The 24,270-nt window shown below is 43.3% G+C and overlaps 1 protein-coding gene and 1 non-coding gene across 4 annotated transcripts in view; both read right to left on the reverse strand.

Annotated features, from left to right (window-relative positions):
- IARS1 (isoleucyl-tRNA synthetase 1) overlaps nt 1–23,972 on the reverse strand; it is a 108,007-nt gene extending 84,035 nt beyond the window's left edge. Inside the window, exons 1-6 of one of the 3 annotated variants that reach the window (XM_068907456.1) lie at nt 23,882–23,972; nt 16,735–16,823; nt 13,836–13,955; nt 12,962–13,118; nt 12,369–12,488; nt 8,788–8,870 (exon numbers count right to left, since the gene is read on the reverse strand). In XM_068907456.1, coding sequence (XP_068763557.1) covers nt 8,788–8,870; nt 12,369–12,488; nt 12,962–13,118; nt 13,836–13,954 — 479 coding nt within the window. In that variant the 5' untranslated portion in view covers nt 13,955; nt 16,735–16,823; nt 23,882–23,972. Of the gene's footprint in view, nt 1–8,787; nt 8,871–12,368; nt 12,489–12,961; nt 13,119–13,835; nt 13,956–16,734; nt 16,824–18,776; nt 19,002–21,534; nt 21,888–23,881 lie in introns of those variants that run through there. The other 2 variants (XM_068907457.1, XM_068907455.1) reach the window with 2 other exon arrangements.
- Nucleotides 16,000–16,134, reverse strand: LOC138061023 (small nucleolar RNA SNORA84). The gene has a single exon (XR_011134608.1). It is a non-coding gene; the product is annotated as a small nucleolar RNA SNORA84 (small nucleolar RNA).
- Nucleotides 23,973–24,270: the final 298 nt, after the last annotated feature.

The raw sequence follows: 24,270 nt of genomic DNA on the forward strand, positions 1-24,270 counted from the left end.
TGCAAAGCAGGGTTCTGCTCCAGCAGGGCAGCTGTTCTGGATTTTTTTTTTTTTTTTAAAAAAACAATCAATCATAAACTAAGGACAACATCTGTAAGTCAAAAGGAAAGAGTTCAAGTTATCAGCACATACAGAGAACGCCAGCCTTAGGCTAACATGGATTCTTAGCTCCATTCTGATAAATTGATTGTGACCATTCTTCTGGTTAATTTTTAGCATGAGGTGACTCTACCAGCTTGGTTTTCCATGCACTGACTGCACAGCACAGAACAACATGCAGGTGAAACAAATCAGTATTGCCGATCAGTCCTTCTCAAACTGCCTAAATATAAAGAAAAATCTGAAATTTCAACAATTAACAAGGCTGGTTTCAGCCATAATTTAGAGAAAAGAGAAGAGATATGTAGTGACACAGCTGCTCACTTACCACATGATCTGGAGCACATGCCACAGCTACCAGTGCCAAAAAGGGAAAGGGATGGACTAGAGATACTTGCATCCTGCTCAGAGTAAACCCACACCTGACAGCCTGAAGAACGCTTCTTCACAAGAGGGCACAGCTACGCACGTAAAGTAACAATCTGGCCTCAATTCCAAACCAAGATCGGATTCTTGCATCAAGTTTTAGTTCTATTTATGCAATCTTCAATACAGCACGTAGCATCTTTGAATCCTAAACTCTCCTTGAGATAATCAGCACAGTATATAATATTACAGTATGACAGATTTGACTCAACGCTCAAGGTGAAGGATAGCAGGAAGAGAAATACAATTCACATAGCTAACCCTGCAACAGTCAGATATGGACAAAACCCTACATTTCTCTATGGATATCTGATGAATTGCTAAAGGATGATCAACAACCACGTTGATCTGCTTTGGTGTAAGGTCTCATTCAGACTTGTGCTATCAGTGGTACAGTATGCAGGTTGGCTATGTTAGAAGAAAAGATGGTAGAAGGTAAGCCTTAAATATGCCAAAATCTGACTCAACTCCATGTTCTGCAGAGTCTGGTCACTTCAAATTGCACATACAAATTGTTAAACGTCACTGACGTTACGACTTTTACCCAAACTATGTTTTTAAACCATCCCAATTGTTTTTCTGCGTCCCTTTCCAGATAAATAGCTCACTGGTAAGCAAACAACCCCATCCTGGCAAGCAGCACTTCTGCAGGCTGTCATTTTGTGCCTGAGAATCCATGCCTGTATTTAAGTAAAGTGTCTTGTCTTTTACTTTTGAATGCATAATCTTCAAGACAAAAGTGAAAGCAGACTATTACACTGATATCTATCTGCAGCCTAAAATGATACTATATACTATCAGAAGATAAGCACCGGCCTGTTGTCATGGAAAGTCATACAATATCTTAATTGGAATGGCTGTTACACTGCAGATCAGACAGTTGGAGAAAATGCAGACTGTCATAGGGAGAGGACATTCAATCTATTCAAATTCATCAACAGACCTCTGGTTAAGCCCAAGATTTCCTAGGAGCAGTCATTAACACGAGAAAGTTGCATAATCTGAACTCTGTCTAAGAGGGATAAAGTATAAGAGGCTACAGCAGCAGCCAATTCTGCCTCGGAGGAGCCAAACCTAGAAGTCTTTCAGAGCTGTGCACTCTAATGAAGGCAGTTTATTTTGCAGGTAGATTTTAAAAGTACCACTGATAAAGTATTAAGTGCGACTACTGGCAAGTTGTGGTTGCCTGACCCCACTCCAAATTCAAAATATACCAATGAGTATATCTGTTTCTACAACTGAGATCATATTCACTTAAATTTACATAAATATAAGTCAATCTTTTATTAAACAAACAAAACAATGACTAGTGAATACGGTTTCATCAACTTTCAGCATATACATGTCAGCAGACTAATTGCAGAAGTTTTAATGAAAGTTAATAAAATGTTTTAAATGTAATTATACTCCGAGATGGAAAGCCTAATGTAAACTACAGCAGGTGATGGCATTTACAGTGAAGTCATTCTGCTTGCTTTTTAAAAATAGTTAAATAAAATATCTACAGAAAAAAGCTCCAGTTTATCTCTGTTTTCTAAAGGACACTGCCTACTGACAGCATAGAAGAAAACTACTCAGCGAAACAGTGAATATTTAATGTAGCTGTAAATATAACCGTACACGTCAGAAGTGAACCACTAGATGGAGCTACCAAGTTCAAAATCCAAGCCAGCATCTCCCTCTTGTGGCAACCGTACAACATTTCCAACCAAGTACTCCCAGTTTTTCCCACTGCTGAGCAAACGGATGAGCTTTGAAAACACTTGACTTCAGAGCTCTCCTTACATTTCCTAACCTCCACCCATTTGCGTTTTACCCCGACTGCTGCCACTCCACGATAACCATTCCAACAGAACAATGAGAATTATAACCAAGTCAAAAGACTTCTGCTTGATTGAACAGCGCTCATTAACAGAACAGCTTTTTTGTAGCGATATCTTGAAAAACATCAAACTGATTCCTTAGCCAAAAAAAGCTTCTGAGAGGAGGTGCTGTGTGATCACCAGAAGCGCACAGCAAACAGCTCTTTCGGCTAGCAGCACTGCCCACCAGAAAACAAAGCGACTGCTAAAAGATTAACCTCTCTCTAACAGTAAGTCACTTGACTGTCTACAGATGGATATCATGTTTGGCTCAACAACTCAACATACAAGATTTCAGAAATGACCTCTTAAAACCTGCTGAAGTGCCTATGTTTGAAAAGCACTGACAATTTCTGAGAAAAAGGACTCCAGGTTTGTAAGCCAAATAGAAACTGCAAGTCTTTCTGAAAAGATAAATTAACAAAACCTGACTGCTTCTTTCTACTGATAAACGGAAAAAGTTTACACAAAAAAGTTAGAAATGCAAGTCTGTTCCCCCAATTCTGGTACATTTCTCCTCAAATGTGAAGTGTTTAGCTGCATCCTATTTACTGCGGGAACAGCACTTGCATATTCACATACTAAAAAAACATGAGGCCTGGAAAAAGGTGAACTCAAGATCCATATTTCGGCCATCTATAAACAGAAAACCTAGTCCCTAAAGGTGCACACATCTGTAACTGCTAAACAGTATGACACAATCTGAACACACACATCAGTTGTTCCTAACATGTGTCATGAGGAAGTGACACAACTGGTTCAAGCCCAGTTAGTAACTAAGAGTCAAAGTTATTCCCACCAGAGGCATAACTTCCAAAACGTTAAGGAGAAATTTGCTACAGTATTGGTTGATCCAAGCCACATTTGGACCATGTGAACACCACATGGATATTAATGGAACTCCTACAAAGGGAGTTTCCGCTTCAAAAGGATACTGAATCAGTCAATGCAATACCTGAAATAGCCTTGGCATTCCACACAAAACATCCCTCAGCATCCTCTCTTATATGCAAGAGTAGGTTGCCCTCTTCACATGTCTACATTTCCTTCACTTCATAGAGGAGGCTTTGATCTTAAAGCTTCTCAAGTTCTTAATCCCATTCTTCTAGGGTATCAGGTGATTTCAGGTTTGAAACCCTATTTACAATGGCTCAATACATAAGAGTTTTCTAAAGGATCCGAAAATTTAGCTTTCAAGAAAATAAAAGCCACTACCAATATCAGGAAACGATTCTCAAATTTGCAGGTCTTAAAGAGGCTTAAAAAACAAGAATTGTGAACTTAACTACTAATTACAAGACTAAAAATAAGGATGAGAAAAACATCAGAGAAGTGTATCATGTCTATGTTGCCATAAGACTTGCTGAAATTTGCTGAACATCAAATAATCGTTCTACCAAAAAGTGGACTAAATTATTTCTGCATGAACAAGTGAGTTCAACAGAAAGACAATTACACAACTTTCATAAACAATAAACCATGTAAAAAGTCATGTCAGCCACATGATTTAAGCAGCAGACTGCCTCTGAACAGCAGCATAAAACAGCAGAGATTCTAAGGAAAAGGTTCTCCTGTGAGCCGTGAGTAACACTTGAAAGATCAGACAGAATTAAATAAAAAGGAAGCAACAATCAGAAACAGATGCACAGGAATGAAGAACGTGAATGAATGAAATGAATACTCAAACAACACTAGACATCAGTCAAAAGAGCATAAAAAAGATAATTGCAAGTCTAACAACAAAGACAGAGAGCCCATCTTTAGAATAGCACGTTTATAAGACACTTTTGTAAGCAAAGTTAGGAAAAGCATTTTTTCTGGGGCCTAAGAATTGTAAGTACAGAAGACGTCCAGAACTAGGGAAAGCATTGAAATACCAGCATATAGAGCTCATTCTGCTCCAGGTATATCTTCCAAGCTCTCCACTACCAATAGCGAAGGGATCTTCTAATGTAGTCTTTGGATCGTTGCACTGAATGACTCTGGACTAAATCATAAACCCAGAATGCCCTCAGAGCAGAAACTATAAACATGCAAAACTGATTCCAGGCTTACCACTTAGCCAACTAAGGAGGGGTTCAGTGTATTCCTCCTTCAAAATACAGGTAAGGAGATAAAGACTGGGGTGCTAAGGGGATATAACAACCACGAGAGGACTAGAACACTAAACGCAAAGAAGGAATAAAAGTATGAAAAGCATGCAGATAGCTGGTAGAAGAACGGACAAAACAGACTTCTCATGAAGAGTGAATCACTGAAGAGTCATGAAATATAGAAAATGCAATAGCAATTCCTATTAGGACTCAGATTTGCTGTTTTTAAATCATTCTGTTTTAGAGTTGGATAAACTCCACATCCAGAAAAAAATGAAGCCAGAAAGTAGCTTCTACTGCTTAAACTGAAGGGGGGGAGGGGGGGGGAAATAACACACACAGAAAATAACAATCTAGTTGGTTTGATCTTCACAAGAAACCAGTCCTCCTCCTCTCTGGGTGGAATCTCCATTTACCTTCTCACTGAGAACGGCTAACAGCAGCTGGACAGTAACATTTACAGTGGCAGAACTCATCCTGAGCCTATAAACAGGACAGAAGAACAAACAAAAAAAATACACATGCACGTTTTTCATGCCAAAAGGAAAGCAAAGCTGGACATTGGAAGCAGGGGTAGAAGAGCCAGGGAACCCAAGACAAGCACCCCAGTTTCAAGAGCTACCTAAAGTCTCCTCAGCTGTTGACTCAGAATGACCTGAAGTAATCTGGGGGCACCCAGAGCCCAACGCTATTATAGTGCCATGGGGCAGGACAGTAAGGCTGAAAGCCATTCTGGTAAGAAGAGAAACAAAGGTTCCCGCTTAATAGCGATCCTAAAAGTTCCCAAATACACACAGTAGCTGGAGCAACAGAAATGATTTTTTTTTTTTTGGTTTGGGGGGGGGGGGGGGGGGGGGGAGAGAGACCGGGGGCAGAAACGGACAGAGAGCTAGCCATCACTGAGGGGAGCACCATACTGTGTTCTCACTGTAAACAGAGCACAACCATGATCTCAAACATGTAAGGTGCTTTTTTTTTTTTTTTTTTATTTTTAAACCTAACTAGGAACATTTCCTCTCCTTCTTGCTACCCACTACCTAGTGTCATCACAAAAAGAACTGAGAATTTCTTCTTAGGGTATAGAAGTAGCTAGTTAATATTTTTGCCACCAATAAGCATTAACATCTGCACTATGTGGTTTTGCAGGTTGAGCTATAAAAGTAAATGTGTCTTTTAAAAACATACACTAAGCTTTCCACTATTTTTAAAATTCAATTATGTTCAGAATGCAACTGGTAAATTCAGACACTAGATGGTGCTAGCAAGCTATTTAAACTGATGCTACTGCTGCACATAGGAGACAAACATCCCAGCTCAGACTCCACTCCAAAGCATGCTTCACCTCCGGCCACAGAGCACCCCCCCCCCCCCTCCTTAAAACAGCACCTCACAGTTTTTTTCGTCCATGGCCAGGAAGAACCGTTCAAGATGCAAAATCTCAGCTGGCCTGAGAACTGTATATAATAAGCCTGTAGTAGAGGCAGTAATTCAGAGGTTTTTTCAGAACTAGTATACTCCCTTTAGACCATAGACCAGTAAAGTTTAAAAAACACAAACTGCTTTCAATTCTTTCTTTGGCTTTTCAATTTCTATCTTCTGACTTTGGGGGGGGGGGGGGAAGGCAATCATACTGCACATCTGTTCATGACTAGCTCCTAGCTCATCACTCTCATTGTACAGTTTTCACTCACAAATTCATTTTCTTCAAGATGCAACCTGGCACTATGTCCTAGTTCTACGTATGTTATGTTAAGGACATGGAGAAACCATGAAAAGCCATCACAGCATCGCCTCTTAATGTTGCACAACTTTAATATCGCAATCCTATGAGGTACTAACAACCAACGCTCTCCTGCGCAGGCTCTGCCAGAATGCTGTAACTTCTTAATGTTAAAAGGATCAAGTTTTGTTTTAAGTCAAGATTAAACAGACTGAAAACTCGCATTATGCTTTAGTCAGCCACCAAGTGGCACAGCACCAATATACTTACAAAAGCAGCCATTTCCAACAAACTCCGTTATAAAATGTTAAAATAACTTTCTCTAGCAGCCACAGCTTATTAATACTGTATTGTTCTGTAGAGCTATCGTACAAAAGATGTATTTGGTGTCTGAGTCCTAAACTATTTCAAGTCTAAATAATATGATACAGTTAGCCACCACTAGAAATACTATTTTTCAGAAGTATTATATTAGTTCACTGAAATCAACATAAATATCATGAATGACAGCATCAGATTTCATTAAAAGACAGAAATCCTACTGGAACCCATACCAGAACTGCAAGCCTCAGGAAGAGCTAGGGAGGAGAGGAAAGGACTGAAACGGAAGTTTAACCAATTAACAAACTAACAACTAAATCCTTACTGTATTTTAACTATGAAAAAAAAAAAACCCTATGGTTGCTTAAGAGCAGCATTATATTTCCACTAGCATATCAAAATACAAGAAAAACGCTAGACAGTTCAATGTGGTCACAGACTACCATCAGTGAAGACTTTAATTTGCAGTTTCTCCTCCTTATTTACCTGGACACTAAGATGTTATAACTTACTTTAAATGAAAACTAAAAAGGAACTAAAAAATAAAAAATTAAACAAGTTCTAAGAGAAATACGCCAGAATCTACCATGGAAATGAACACGTCTAACGGACGTAAGCTTTATGCAACTTTAATAACAGGTGGAGATTTTCAGTTTGATGACTGCGTAGGTAACCATTGAATTTCTCTGGAGGAAAAAAAAAAAAAAAACGCGTGCATATTATCCTGTCAAAGGCAGCACTTACAAAGCTAGCTGTATAGATCACGTGCTAAGTTTAAGAGTTACCTCCCTTTCCCTTAAGGCAGGCAACCTGGATCCCTTTTTTGTTCCTCCCCTCTGTCCACTTTGTGCAAGCACTGCTAGCTCCACCTCCTGTCTTACTGTGTCAGGAAGGTGGCAGTGACATTGTAACATGCCCCTCCAACACTTAGAAGACTTTTCAGACAATACAAAATTTTAAAACAGACTTTTTAAAAAAATGTATTTCATGAAACGATCACGCAGAAAAGTAGTAGTACCAGGAAGCACAAAGTACAAAATTAACAAGTTGTCTGCCTACATACTCTGAAGTCTCATACTACAGTGATTTCAGATTCAAAGTTTATGTTTCAGAGTTTGTATCCAAAGAGTTGGAAGAGCAAAAAAAATCCCGACCAACCAACAAGTCAAGTCCTAGTTTTAATGATCCTCGGAAGATGCTAGTTAAGCAGTCTAACGTTCCCCTAATATTTTTATAATTTATAAAAGGAAACATTCCTCTCTCTCTTGACTTCATCATTAATCAGAGCTTCTTCAGCTAAACTGGCAATACATCTGCTTCCTTCCCATCTTCCTTTGGGCATTAATTCAAAGTTCACTGGCACTTCAGTCCTCTACAATGGCTTCAGAGACATCCAGGAGTTTTGTCAATCAGTTATGATAACTATGTTTCTAAAATGTGTAATTACATAGCTACATAATTTAAGGTTATTAGTAAAACTAACATTAACAAATATCAGTAAGACTGCAGTGTGCATATAATTTGATTTTCCACGGCTTTTTGTAAGCAAAGGTTCTGCTAAACCTCTCCTTCTAATTCTCCTTGTAATTCTATCACCTGAAAGACCTCATGCTGCCAAGTGTCCACTATATTAGCTCAATTTGGTTACTGTTAACCTATAAGAACTTCCTGTCTTTTCAAATTCCAGTAGCCACTGGAATTTTTGGTCACGGTGCCAGAAATTCTGAACCTGACTTAGACCTGTACTAGGAGTCACAGGCAATTGTCAACCTACACTGTCAAGAATAAGATAGCAACAGATTCCCAGCCTCTAAATTCAGGCTTTCAGACAAGCTTTATCTAGAGCTAGACAGAATTTTGGCAGTTTGGCCATTTGGAGATAACAGTGTTAAGAGCAACAAAAAGGTAGAGATGTAATGTCATTTCTTAAATAGAGCAAGGAAAATATTATGAGAGCAGCAGAGCTGCTTTTAAATTGATGTGGAGTAGTAAGGTATCAGGGCTGAATAAGACTAGCTTGTCCACCTTGTATTTTATTTTGAAAAATCATTCTATCCTGAAGAAAAAAAAGCAGGTCAATGAATTTCCTTACTTCAAAATCAAAACATTGCACGTCACCTTTCAATAAACAGCGGACAAAACACTTAATTAGGCATATTCTAGAACAATTCCAGTGAGGCATGGATCAATACATGCTAGAAACAACCGAAGCATTTTTTTAACATTTAATATTGATAACTTGAATACATTGCATACTTTAACTTACCACACAGACTCCATGAACTCAGGATAAAGAGTTTTATAGTCATTTTCAAAATCAATCCAGCGTCCTAATCTGGTAACGTTGAACTGTTAAGAAACAGATAAGCAGCTTGAGGGGCATCCTAATGTCAACAATCATGGCACATTTCCAATATTTATTCTACTGTAACAGCTTGATTTAAAGAGTGTAGTGTTTGCCCCACATCAATGAAACAGATCTACACAATGTTTAAGTCTAACAATAGTTCAAGCTGGCATCTTTAAACAGACAAAAATAAGAAAAGAATGAAGCCATGAACATAAGAATCTCTTAAAAGCAAGGTCACACAAGAGGCAAATGCGTTCAACACTACTAAACAGAAATAGTGAATCAGAGATGATTTCTTAAGGTTCAGCTGAGTTTCAACAGCCTGAAACTCGCTTGTTATTACAGTAGTCTTATTTTCTATTTTTAAATCTGCTAGTCAGAGAAACAGTCAAGATCCAGAACACAGAACAGCCTACCAACTCTTTCAGCTTAAAAGTCACTTGGAAAGTCGATCCGATCAGTATCGACACACGATCAAATTTGAAGACAAAGAAACACCGGAAGATTTTGGTATGTTACAACAAGTTATCAAAGTTATTTCAGGGCCAACTACCTTGTTTGATTTCCCAGAGCTATGACAGTGCTGCCAAAGACCACAAACTGACAGATGTTTGTCCCTATCCCAGGACAGATTATGCTTATGCCCATTGGCACTGAATATGAAAACTAATGAGTTAGCTATGCAACTCACTTGGACAAGCAGTACTCTCTTGCTAACTTTCCAACTATAGGAACTGCCAGCTCTGCAAATAACCAAGCCTAGAGACACCTGTCCTGATACAGTTACATATACAGCAACCAGACAGTCAAACTACGAAACTGAGAACAAAGCAATTAAAGTTCTTTTGTCTCTATATTCTCACACAAAATCTGAGCTCCTGAGATGCACCAGTTGTGTGTTTGGCCTTTGAACCACTCTGACATTCTACTATTAAGATCCAAAGACTAGGACAAATCATTACTAGGAACCAAGAAGCTGGGGCTTTCTATTTGGTCTCCAAATTAAAGTCTTCCGCATCCAAGAAACATTTTAAGTAACACCCAAACATTTGTTAGCCACTCCAGACAGAAAGTGGACGCTATTTCCAATAGGAACACTAGAAATTCCTCCTAAGACGGTCCCAGAATATTTGATTTTATTACTGGCAAGTCACAAATAAGATATTGAAATGAATTTCATGTATACTTCGAAACTTCTTATTTCAAAACCATCACCTGTTTTGGAAGAAATTGGTTAGTCCAATATTAGTATTTTGATTAATAATCTGAAATATGTTTATGGGTGGAAATGTATACACATACATGCATACACGTACAAACAAAACAAAGTACAAAAGCCATTTACTATCCAAAGAACAGTACTGTGAAATACCAGCTGTTGAGAACACGGTAATTTAAAATTGGTAGAAATCGATAGCAAAATATTAACCAAAATTTTTGCTTAAAAAAAGTTAAAGAGGTTAAAGAATCACTTGATTCTTCAAAAAACAGGTGATAGTTTTGGAATAAGAAGTTTCAAAGTATACATGAGTGATTTTTGCATTTGAAATAACAAACGCTACTCTTTTCAACCAGCCACTTGCTTAGATTTAGGCAACAGCTACACCAGCTAAGACAGCAGCAGATTCTGTGGATACTGCCCATAACTTTAAAATGCTCCCAAGGGCAAGAGGCAAGTGATACTCAAGATATTGCTATTTCAATCAAAAGGAACATAACAGACCTAGAGAACATGCAGAGGAGGGTGACAAAGTAGAAAGCTTCTGCATGAGAAATAACTAAAGAATTAGGACTCTTCTGCCTGGAAAAAGAACTTGATGAGGAAGATAAAACAAAGGTCTGTGAAGTCATGGCTTCCAATAAAAGAACTACAATTCTTCAAACTACGTATAAATAAGCAATGGAATGTATTGATACAGATTGTTGTGGATGCTACCAGTATACCCAGATTCAAAAAGCAACTAGAGAATTTCTTACGAGAAAAATCTATTGGGGATTATAAACTAGGAGGAAAACAAAAACAAAAAAAGAAACCCCACACGCTATGGCATAAGGCGGCCCTGTTGTGCAGAGGCTGAAAGACCTTAAGTCTAGCTTGTTCTTCCACTCTTCTCTAGGCACTTGCTATTGCATGCTGTCACTGTAGGACAGCAGTGGGCCATTCCTCAGCTCTGAGAAGCCATATAAGAGTCATCACTTCACAGAGACATCAGACTGATAGCAAATATGAAGTACTAAATGTACCTTCACTCCGACCCACTACAGCTATCTTTATTTGTACCTCTTCTTTCCTATTCAAGAGTATGTAAACATGGACACAGGAACAAGAAATTGCTAAAAAGAAATATACGGGTAATGTATTTAGCTCCTACATGCAGAACAAATTTTATTCGGGTTAGCAGTAAAACAGTGCATCTATTCTTCTAACAAAATCTTTAACCCACCTACCAGGTAGTAAAGAATGTCAGCACATACCAATGCTCTCCTTATTACTATGCTCATGGGAAAGAGTTTGTACTACACAAAAAGACGTGCTACACAAATTCTGACCGTAAACTAGATGCTAAGCCTTCTGCTGTTCCAGAAATACAAACTAGTCCTACACTCTGTCAAAGCTGACTGAAAAGCTGGGACCAGAAAAAAAAAAAAAAAGGATGTTTCATCTGAAAAAAAATCAGTTAAAGCCAGGGCTTATTTTCACTTTTCTATAAAAGAGGACACAAAGCAAGAGATGATTGTTTAACGTATCTGTTAATATTTAGGCATTTGAAGCTCCAGATTACCTTTCAGTAACCTCTTCCTGACATTATGGTAGAGTCTCTCTATTCAGAAGCACAATGTTTTTCTTTCGTCAGTCAAAGAAAAAGTGTTAAAAACCTATGAGATTTATACATGCAACCAACAGGCAGAAGAATAAAGTTACATAAGTATTTTTCAGCTGAAGTGAAAAGAAATCAGATAAAGTTTTCTGAACACAAACTGGTCAGAATTTGTCAGACCAAACAGCCAGGCACATTATTGTCACTTTTCTTTTTGCAGTATTGAAGCCTATAGAAAAAGGAAAAGATTGCTCTCCATATGTGATGGGGAACAGCTTATTCTCTTCATACTCCTCTTAAGAGGTCATAATAACAGGATACTCTCACACCAAGGGATCACAACGTGATTCTGATATGCCAGCTATATCCTAACCGAGAACCTGCATCCCTTTCAAAACCTAAGAAATCAGAAATCTTCCTCATTGAGGCCGCCTCCCCTCTTTGTTCTGATCTGCAAGATGATGTTTTGAGGCTACATGTTTGACTTCATGTCATAACCTGAGCCATGCAGCATAGGAATTCCTGCTTTAAGCTAGTGCTCCATTGTTGAGCTTCCCCGCACCATGAGATAATGGGATTTTGCTCGTTACAAGTAAAAAAGAGGCCCATTAAATATTATTAGACTCCTACATACTGTTAGGAACCCACAGCAGAATATACAACTGAGATTGCACTTACCTCCCATTCTTTGGAGTACCTCATCACAATTCCTCTGCACTGGGCATTGTATTCTGCAATCCCCATCTTTGCCACATCCTCTGGTCCTTTGATGCCCAAGGTTTTGTCAATTTCATATTCCTGAGAGCATTAAAAACAATCAAACAAAAAACCCACACTGCCATCAGAAACTTTCAGGATTTCTCCTGATAAGTTTTTTACGATGTTTCTATGCATTTGACAAAGCCAAATGGTTCCCTTCCTCCTTTTGAGATTTTGAGTATTGTACCTGAAACAAGCAGAGGTTTCAAAGGAAAACCCTGGTGTGATAGTGTCTTTACCATCAAACAAAAAAATCCCCACTACCTGAAATACATACCGACTAAATACACAGTTATAGTACTGTACAGAGTACTTAAAGTACTCCACGTGATCAGTAGGAAGCACCCGGAACCACCACATACAAAAAACAAAGCAACACGCTAGGTGAAGAATTTCAATTATTCTTTCAGTAGTGAGGCCGCACATAAGAACAACAAAAACGTGACTGATGAGCAGGCAACAATACGGAAAGAGGAATCAGAAACAGTTGTAGGCCAATTTAATACACATACCACAGGTAAGCCATGGCAATCCCATCCAAATCTTCTGTCAACATGAAAACCACTCTGATGAGCAAATCTGGTTACTATGTCTTTAATGGTTCCTGCAAGAATATGGCCATAGTGTGGAAGCCCAGTAGCAAATGGAGGGCCATCATAGAAGTTAAACCTAAGATACAGGAAGACATTCTTAATTACAATTAAGCATTCAGTCTTCAAACAGGATAAGTACACCTGTGTGCCTGTGCTTCTCATGTCTTGCTTGGACAATATCATTTTCTTCCTCTTCCACTAACAGTTAGCAGAGGTGTCACCTTGGCAGAAGTGCAGCAGGAATCAAGGGAGGATTTCAGCTCCTTCAGTTCCTACTAATTGCCAGGAGTTCTAGCAAGATGCTTTGTCTTACACCTGTGATATCTAGGATTTTAAGGAAGTTCACCATAGCACTATTAGGCCACCTCAGCATTAAGATGAAGTGCATCAACCGGGTACAGCTGAGGTAAAGCAGACCACTATCAGAATGAAAGAAATCAAACTGAACACTGCAACTTTCACACACAGCTTCTCCTGAACTACTCAAAATGCCACCATGCTGCTCCACAGTTGGCAAAACATAGATAAGAGTTGTTCCTTCTCACCTGCACATTTCTTTTATAAACCGAACGAGCAGGAGATTAGTTTTGTTATGACTGTTTTAAGTCTTCATAAAAGGAAATAAACCATAACCGACATGGTGACAACACTAGCCAAGATTGCTATTTACAAAGCAAGCAGCAGTTATTAACCCAACTGAGGGAAAGGGTGGGGGGGGAGGGGGGAGGTAATTACAACTAAAGCAACCTTGGATCGTCACAAACAGTTGCTACAGCTTTCAGCAGATTCTTACCTAGGTCTATTCTTTGATTGCTTTAGGCATTCCTGGAAGCAATTAAGATTTTTCCAGAGCTCCAATATCTTCTCTTCCTCATTTGGAAAGGCTATGTTTTCTGGAACTTGATGAACCATTCTTTCCCACAGCAAGGGCCAAACAGGGAGGAAAAAAAATTTTGAACAGAAGTGAGAAAAAAATGGCTTCATAATGCAACTTACTATCCTACAACTCTGTATCACCAAATCACACTTTTTTTTTTCCCCCCAGAGAGCTTGTTTCAGTATAGCGTGGAAGCAAGCATTATATTCTAAAAAAGCCTTTATAGGCTAACGTCAAAGTTTAATAGCAAGAAAAGGATCCTCCAGTCATTTAACTACGGTCATACATATTTCGTTTCACTTTTTTTTTTCCTATGAAAAACAGTCAAAGAATGAATTTTTTTTTTTTATTGCAGATTTTGCATTTTTTCTTAAGAAAAGTTTCTATGTCCAAACTGACCTTTCAGCAAGTTTGTGAACTAAAAAAGTTGACATTCTAACTGCAGGAACTGAATAAATTACTAAACAGATAGGCTCCTTTTCACTGTGCACCTCAACATCCATCTATTCCTACAGTCTGAATTCACTAAAGACTTTTTAAACTGCTTTTCTCCATCTAACTATGCCATCACTCTCAGAAGCACCTAAACCAGCTAGACTTCAAATATTTTCACTGCAGTTTCTGATTCAGCTATGCTAAGATGAACATGCAGAGAATTCAGACAAACGGGTGAGGACAAAAAATGAGGACATCAGCTGTGCACCTTGTAAAAGATCTTTCTAACTTGCAAAGTACTAGCAAAACTACTAGTCTGCTTCCCCTCCAACCCCCAATTTTTACAAGTATGTCAGAACTAAGCTACAGGAGGCTGCTTCTTCCTTGCTATTTTCTGAAGACCTTTTTTATTTGGTGGGTTCTGAAAGGGCCCACCAGAGCCCAAAGCTATTCCTCATTTCTGACTAAGTCAACGAAACTCGCTACAAACACAATTACATATGAGCTTTCTTCACAACACAGAAGAGAATTTTCAACATCCTTAGAAACAACCAAATACACAAGAGCTGCTTGGTGTTCCAGACTTGCTAGAAAATTCAGAGGGGACAAAATTTCAGCAAATGCTACAGCTAAAACTGCGAAAAAGTTCTATGGAATAAGGATGTTTAAGAGAAGAATCCTCTAACAGAAGAAAAATGGTTATGAAGGTTGCAATAGAAGACTGTACATAAAAATATCTTCTCCCACCTGTAACTTCAGTGCTACTGCTGCTTAGCACTTCCAGCAGAACAAGATGAACTTACGTTAGCCTAGACCTTCACTTCATGTTGTGGAATTATGAGTAATGGCACAAAGACTGAGTCTTCGAGTTTATTCGGGCTTGGCAAGTAGTTGCCATAAGCAACAACAAAAGCAAATGCATGAAGACAATACTTCAAGTTACAGTTGACAGGTGTTCCTCGGCAGCTCTTTACTTAAATGAAAACTAGAGCACCATTGAAACTACTAGCTTAACACTTGAGACCATATAAAAGAGTGTTCCACACAATAAGATTTAAGGGGAAAAATTCCACCACTTTTTTTTTTTTTTTAAACATCAATGACAGATCATTTTTCCCTACTAGTAAACCCAAATTATCAAAAAAAAAAGGACAAGAAACCCACTATTTGGTATGCAGGTGAGGTAGCAGGCAGGGAGAATCATGGGCTGACAAGGAACAGCACAGAAAAGGCCTTGAAGTATTCTTAGAAAGACAATAACCAGCCTTAACACAGTAAGCTACACTACACTAAATTTGTACAAGAGTTTTTCATCATCATATCTCAAAGCACTTGAGAAGGCACTAAATAGGTCTACACCATTTCTTCGCTGATAACAGCCCCAAGGTCACAGCGCCAGAGACAACGGAGCTGGCAAGAGAATTTAGTCCTAAAGTTTATTTCCTGAAAGTCAGCTGATTTGGAACATGCTCATTCCTCTTTATTAGGAAAAGAAAATGGAAGAGGACCAAAGATCTGCACATCTTTCTTACAGCAAACCCAGCCTTCACAATTTAGTAATAACTACAGGCAAAGTTTTTGACAACTGATCCAGAGCTGTCAATTCCTCATAATCTAATAAGTTAAAATACATGTTTAAGGTTTGGTCTGTAACTGTGACCGGGCTACGGAAGCTGCTCACATATCACAGATTCCATGCGTAAATCACAGCATCACTTTTGGCCCATTTCTACTAACTGAAGCACTGCATACATAAACCAGTGTCCAGTAACCACAGGGCACAAATTCATACATACTTTCCAAACACACAATGGAAGAACGTCAGAACTGAGAAAACAAAAATACTGATGAGACTTCACACATACCAGTTGATTGCCACAGGTCATTTTTTTTCAAGTTAGAGAACAGAATTTTAAAAAGATGGACTTAAAGACAAACCAAGTTTAGAACCCATCTATCTCTCAGCCTCAGCTACGGAAAAAATTAAGATGAGAACTATCATGTTCAGGAAAACCATAACCAATTTCTGTACTGACAGATGAGTAATTTGGCATACCCACAGACAGATAGATCACTACAGTCAATCCAGGTATTCTGAATAAGGAAAAAAAGAAAAAAAAAAATCACAGACAACTCATTATTTGTATGCAGACTACCAAGTGAAAACATGAGAAATGAAACACTGTACAAATGTATCTAATGAGACAACCTCTTTATGCAAGACTAAGTTTATTTCATATGGATTAGTGGACAAAGTTTTTTTTTTTTTTGTTAGGCAAACAGAAGTGTCTCTGTTCATTTCCTGTTGAGAAAAAGTATTCAAGTTTAAGAAAATGCACTACTGGGGAACTTTTTTTTTTTTTTTTTAAAGAACACTCACTTTTCCTAAAGGATAGTAACATTCAATAGGAAAGGCGTCAGTCAAAGTTTGTAGATTGTACAGTAGTCTCAAACTAATGCTGGTCTTATCTAGAAGAAAAAAACATAAGCATTAAAACCATAAAAGCAATTTAGAAGGTGTTTTTGCAAGTTAAAATTAAAGTCATTATTTAATTATTTGTTAAAAATGCCACTATGAATGAAGTGAACCCATATTTCAAAAGTGCTGTAGGCTTAACATGTGGTAGGTGGAGGGTGTTTAAAAACAGAGTGGATTTCAAAATACTACTCATTTCATTCAGTGAGAATCAGAAAAGATTAAGTACCAATCCGAACCAGAAGTGCACCTAATGGCATTATAATGAGCAGTAAAATCAAATGCACATACCTTATTCTATACAAAAGACCTCCCAGGACCTAATGAACAGCATGGATATGGTCCTGAGTTCCTTACCAACTTCAAGAAGTTTACCCTTCGGTCTCTGAGTCATTCTATCCTTGCGTTCCATTCACCTTCTCCCACACACTACTGTGCTTCACCTTGGTCTGTATGAGACCTAGGTATGCATAAACCTACCTCCACAGAATAAGGAAGAGCTTCCATTCTCCATGTACAGAGGCCCTCCCAAAATTAAACAATGCGTTCTTTTGCATACAAAATTAGGCTCCCTATTTCTGCCTTTTTAGGTGATGAGCTTTGACACAAGACAGCTTCTGGAGCAAGGACATTCTAAACTGACCATCTTACAGTCAGAAAGCATCCATTTCTAGTACAGATAGAAACAATGGAGTTAAAGAAAGAAAGAAACACATACTTTAAAACCTAATCTAGGAGATGACGCTTCTTGATATCTGAACAAGTAAATTAAGTCTATTCAAACCAAGCCTGACACTCGAGGATAGGCTAGGGGGAGCACAACAAGATCAACTCATGAATACATCGCTCAAGACAAAACACCAGGTGAAATGGACTAAAGCCCACCTGTCTCCCCAAAAGGAGAGCTTCTTTTCATGCTGAAATGTCAACTAAAAGAATGCAAACAGTAAGCTCACTCATGAATTAATGGTGTTTCGACACAAATATATCTGTAAATCATACCCAGTAAGCAGTCATTTTTACCATATATCTTACAACTGCTTAAGAAATTTCTTTCATCTTACCTTGATTAAAAACACAAAGCCTCTCTTTGTCCAAAACTGACGTAACTAAGTCATGAAATAAGTTTAATCCATACAATTAATGAAACAGAAACTACTATCAAGTCAGTTAGTGAAATGCTCCTTTTTATAAGTTTTGCTAGTACCTGAGAGCCACTTCTTAAGCATCTCACCAGCAAAACTTGCTCTAGATAGAAATATCAAATTCATTACAGTTACACTAATCAAATGTGTGCCTTGCTCAAAAGTTTCCCCCTATTAATAAGCTACTGAAGTGGAATGCTTAAGATGCACTTTGCACTTTTCAAGGCATTTTAGTTTTTTTTAGCCAATTAAAAAAAAATAAGCCTTGATGGGTATTAAACAGAAATAAGGAAGTCACTAACAGCTTATAGGTAATGATTTCAATAGATTACTAAAACTAAGAAAAAATAAGGAACCTGTATAGCACTCAGGAAAGTCTAAAAGAATAAAATACATGATTAACTCCAGCTCCTGAAAAGGCACTAGTATTTGTGAAACCGCAGCAGCTAAGCGGGCAGCCTGGTGGCTTCCCTGTTGAGCTACCTGCCCAAACGCTCCGGAGCTGCGACCGCTGACAAGCCCGGCTGCGGCACCGCCACCGCCGAGCAAGCGGGCCCACCCCGGCCTCGCGAGGCGCTCGCCTGCCAGACGACCGCGCTGAAAGGTGTCACCCCCCCCCCCACGCTGCGCCACTAACGGCGCCGGCTGGGCCGGGCCCAGCGCCCGCCGCCCGCTCCTCAGGCCGCCGCCGCCTCGGAGCCGACCCCCGCCCAACGCGCCCCGTCCCCGGCGGCACCGCTCTGCCGGCGGGCAGCGCGGGAAGGCGGCGGCGGCAGCGCCGGGCCGGGCCCCACCGCTCACCTCAGCGCCGCCCGGCGCGCCCGGCTACCGATGATGCAACCCCGCACAAGAAGGCATGACAGGAAGCACCGGCAGCTCGCCTGTCCGCGGCGGCCAACCCGCGCGCCGCGCACTCAGGGCGCAATAAGGCAGCCGCCCATTGGGCACGCCGCTCTCTCGGCAACAGGAGAGCCGCAGCGGCACAGCCGGACGACGCGTGGCACCGCCCGCCGCCTCTGCGCCCTCTTATTGGCCAGGGCGGGTTGGGTGGGCCCGCCCCCACCGCGCCGGTGGGCGGAGCCGTAGCTGGGCGGGCGGCGGCCGCGGAGCCGCCGGGGGCCGGGGGGGAGGCGCTGCCCGCAGCCCCTGCGGGATCCCCGCACAGCCGCAGATTTCTGGCACGGCACGAACGGAAACGGGCTTTTAAACGGTGCTGCGGTCACCGTCGGTGCGGCCGCGTTCAGCCGACGCGGAGCCGGCGGCTGGAACTACGATCCGCGAAACCTTAGTAGGGCCTCCGAGCACCACAACGCGGTTTGGAGAGCTGACGAGCTGTGGTGTCCCCGGGTTGGGACACAGAGGGGAAAGCACTTGGTCAGCCTCAGGATTTCCCCACGCACATGCACAGAAGAAAAACCTCTGAAATCCTAGGAGCTAAATAACCCTGAACTTTGAGCTCCTCGGCAGTTCACTTCATTTACAGCGGTGCGCCTGAAGCTCACATTCTCCGCTTTGCATGCGCGTGCCCTGCTGGGCTTCCTTCAATAATCTGACACATCTGGCACATCTCCAGAGACTGTACTAAACAAACATCTCAGAAACTTGAACTTGTCTCCAGTAAAGGAATAAATATTCTTAAATGCATTGAGATTATCAATTCATAAAAGACTCTCAACACTACAGAAGTCCACTCTTCCAGTCTAGCACCCTAGCTAGAAAAAAAGGTCTTGTAAATGAGTTCCCCCATATGTCAGAGGAAACTAAGAATTTGAAAAAAATGCAGAGTATTAGAAGTGGCTGCCAACCATAACCCTGTGAAATTAAAAACCATTTCCTTCCATCTATAGAAAGTGCTGAAAACAGCTGTGGAAAAGTTCTTGACAGTGAGAAATGGAACGCAATCCAGAAAAACTCTGAAGAGAAAGACACTCTTTCTAGACTATACATTTTCACAACTGAACCACTTAGCACAAAAGATCACGTGGAATGAAATTCAGATCAATAATGGTCTGTACAGTTGTCAGACTTCTGCCTCAGCTGCCTTCATGCAATGATTTTTCAATTACTTTTAAAACTTATGTACAAACACAAATGTAGGTAAACAATACAAGCTATCCATTGATTTTACTTTTTCAGGACCACGTGCAAGATCAACTCATTGGTCCATATAACCCAGGAGCTCAGTCTGCAGACGAGGGGCACATCGAGATGCAAAGCATGTCACATTAAAACAATTCTGATCTGCACAGAGCACATTTTCGGCACAGAATTTCATATGTCACTCTAGGATAAGCTAAAAGGTGAACTCAGTCTGCACCAAACTCAGAGAAACAAAACAGAAAAATTGAACTGAGGTCAGACTAAGCAGGACTGACTAATAGGACAATGAAAGACTGAATGCATATGCAGACAAGGAAGAACTCTCCACTATAAAAATGATTCACAAGTGTACGTTGATCCTGGATGATTCTGTATTCAGGAGATCAGTTCAGAGTGACAAAAATCTGGTTCACCCATGTTGTATCTAATGCACTTAAAAGCTTTGAGAAAGCCTGAGACAATTCAAGAACTACAAACGAGCAGGTCTTGGATTCTAGCACCTGCTGCAGTATTGCTTCAGATGAATATTTTATTTTGTCATGGTTTTGTTTAAGAAAATCTAAAGAGTGATTCAAGATTGCCAACAAGTAGCCAAAAGAGGAAGAAATGTAGAATACAGTAACTAATTCTGAGCTTTTGCTTATCTTCCCATTATAGACCTTTCTACATCCAGAAAGCTTTCTCAGTTTTACAGATACACTGGTGATACTTTCAGGAATCCTTTAGTTTAACGGTGGCTTTTGTTCATTTAGTTTGAACTTTTCTCCAAGCAGTGTAAGCTTACCTAAAAAAAAAAAATCCTCAACTGCTTTGTACCACTTCATGAGCTGTTTCTTTATACGCGTACATGTTATCAAATCTGTAAGAGATTTAGAAGGAGAGCTGCAGCCTCCACCTTGTTTCACATTCTTTCAGGTTCCAGAGGTTGCATTTTTTACGCAACTGTAACCATTCTCACACCAGTGCTGTCTTTTTCTTTTAGACCTTGGTTTGTAAAAGGTATAGGTGATAACAGCACTTGACTTAAAAATGGACTACCATGTAACATTAACTCCTTTCTAAAAGGAACATAAAATAAACACTGCTTACAATATATATTCTGAAGCAATGAAAATATAGGCACTTAAATGTTGACAGAAATGACTCCATTGTTACCACATAGATATTCATCTTGTTCCCCCTGAATATTCTGCACCTCTCTGGCCTTCGCTACAATACTAATAAACAGCATACGCGTGAAATTCTACCCTCCTTACTCATGCAGTGCTTTTATTTGAAACGATTTGGGCCATAACACTGAGTTCCAGTATTTCATAAACAAATTAATTATAAAGATGGGGAAAACAGGGAAGTCTCCCTGTACACTAGTTACAAGCTGAACAAACAAAACCAGTTTGAAAACCAGAGAAAATTCGTGTAAGAGGAACCAAGGCCTAGCAAGAATAAACAGGGCACTCACCAGACTAAAAGAATGAATCTCTCTGCTCTATTTTTTCACAAAATACTTCTAAAACCATGGGTTCCTCCTGAAGTGTTCAAGGGAAGAAATTATATCTGGGAATTAGCGGCAGACTTCCCTCCTTCTCCCACCTCCCGGCTCGCCAAAGCCCGCTCTCCACATCCTCAAAGCCCCGTTCCCACTCTCTGGTTTGGTTCTTCCCCCAGGCCGACGCTTGTCTGGAGGTATCTCAGAAAAACAACAACAAAAAAAAACCGAAAAACAGAAAACGTAAATCATCACTAAAATAACGCCCGAGATCGGGACAGGCGCCTTGACGCCGGGCAGGGCCCGCCAGCGGCCGCCCTCGCCCTGACCCGCGCTGCCCTTCGCCCTTGGGAGACGGCGGGGCGGCAGCGGGGCCCCGGCGGGACGGAGCGCTCCGCCGCCCGCCCGCCCGCCCCGCGCCCCCATGGCGGCCGAGGCCGCCCCTCACGCGGGCCAAGCCGGGACCCGGCGGCGGGGCGCGCAGCTCTGCTCTAGGGACGATTACAGCAGCGCGTACGGGCCCTGCGCCGCCCGCCCCAGCTGCGGGGCCCCCTCGCGCCACAGAAAGCCCCTTCCCCCGCCCCCGGGGGGACGGTGGAGTAACGCGCGCGCCGGGACACCGGGCACCATTTTGTGAGCTACAGGAGGCCGCAGAGCCATTTCCCGCGGGCAGCGGCGGTGCCAGCCACAACTTGGCGGGGGGGGGGGGGGAAGAGGGGTCGGCCCGTGCTGGGCAGGCGCTGCTGCCCCCGGCGCTGTGGCTCCCCATCCGGCCGCCGCAGCGCGCTCTTGGACACAAGGCTACGGGGCTGCTGGCTCTGCCGGGTGTGAAGCGCTGAGTCGCTCGGGCCGCCCTTTGCCTCCCCCAGCGCCCTCACTGGGCGCTGCTTCTCCTCACGGCCATTACGTCTGCCCAGCCCAGGCGCCTGCTCGTGCTTCGCAGGAGGTTTAAGCAGTTTACGTACCACTCCTGCGAAGGAGGGAAGGGCAACGGCCGCTACGCAAAGACCCGAGCGCAAGAGCGGTTCGTGAATAGCGGATGAACACAAAAACTCGCCCAGCGCCTCGAGCCAAACCAAAACGCGACGGCGGGGGGGGAGAAGAGTCACGGGTGCACACAGAGAGCGACAGCAGACGCCGCGGCCTGCCCCTTCCCCGCACAGGGAGCTGCGTGCTCGCTGAGCGCAGAAAGGTGAGGGTTTGGGGAAGAAAGGCCGGTTTGGGAGCGGCGCGGCCCCCCCCCGGCGCGGCCGCTCGTGGGCCGCTCCGCGCGCTATAAGTAGGGGGGTGTGCGGGCGAGCGCCGTCAGTCGGCGAGGGGCGGCGGCGCTGTGCAGGCGGCTAGGCAGGCGGCGCGGCGCGGCCCCGCGGTCAGCGGCTTCCCGGCTTCCCCCCCTCCCGCCTTCCCCGCCCTCCTCCCGCCGCCGCTCGCCGGCCCGGCCAGCAGCCCGCTCCCCGGTCAGCTCTTACCTGGCGGAGCGCTGACAGCGGGGTAGCAGCCGGCTGGGGAGGAGGCGAGACCATCTCTCCGAGGCGGCGGCTTGAAGGTGGTCAAGCTGCCCCCCAGCCCGCAGCCGTTCAGCCAGGCTATGCGCTGTAAAAGGGCTCCGCTCAAGAAAAAAACGGAGCGGATTGTGAAAAGGTAGAGGCGCCAGGAGAGGCCCCCCGGAGTGGGGGACGCCGCAGGGCTTTCACGAACCTACGGAGCAGCCCAGGGAAGGGGGAGACGCGCACCGAGAAGGCGGCGGCGAGGCTGAGCTCGCTCCTCGGCGGTTGTCCTGGCAGCTCCCCGGGCTGCGAAGAGCATGTGAGAGAGAAGGGCTGCGATGTTGCGACGCCAGGAGCTGATGCTGTGCGGCAGCGGAGCCCGGAGCCTGCCCTGGGAGCCGGCGCAGGCCGGCCGCGGGGAGGGGGTGCCCGAGGGGGCCTTCCCGCCGCCCCGGCCGCCGCTCAAGGGGGCCGAGCCGCGGCGCGGCGGCAGCCGCTCGCGATGGCACCCCGGCCGGCGCGGCAGGCACCCCAGCGTCTCCAGGAAGCTGCTGGGCAGCCGGACCCACAGCCACTACCAGCACTACCAGCAGCAGCAGCAGCACTGCCGGGCCTACCGCCGCTGCTACCGGCCCACGCGGCCCCGGGTGCTGCTCTCCCTGCGGCCCGTCAACATCCTGGGCAGGCGGGCGCCGGGCATGCGGGCGCCGCGCAACACCAACCAGTTCCTCATGCGGGAGAAGTACCAGCTCATGCACCTGCGGTCGGACTCGGTGGGCACCGAGAGCGGCGGGTCGGACTGCGAGATGGACCCGCTGGACATGGACTCCTACCTGGGGGTGCTGGAGAACGCCCGCGGGGCGCTCATGGACTGCGCCGAGGACGCCCGCTCCCCCGCTGCCGCCGCCTCGCGGTGGCCGCGCGGCTCCGGGGGCGGCGCGGGGCCGGGGCTGGGGCTGGGGCTGGGGCCGGGGCCGGCCCAGGAGGAGAGCCTGCAGTACTTCCCCTCCGAGGACGATGTGATCGAGAGCGAGCTCTTCATGGAGCGGGACTTCGACGAGTTCTGCAGCAGGATCGCCTGACCGGACCGGGCCGCCCCGCCGCCACCGCCGCCCCCGGCTCCGGCTCCGGCTCCGGAAGGGCGCCGCCGCGGGCGCGCTGCCGCGGCCTCCCCGACGCGCTGCTGCTCGCCCTGAGCCTTTCCGCCTGGGGGCCGGGAAGG

Source organism: Struthio camelus, chromosome 14 (assembly GCF_040807025.1).
Source record: "Struthio camelus isolate bStrCam1 chromosome 14, bStrCam1.hap1, whole genome shotgun sequence".
In the NCBI taxonomy this organism is placed as follows: Eukaryota; Metazoa; Chordata; class Aves; order Struthioniformes; family Struthionidae; genus Struthio; species Struthio camelus.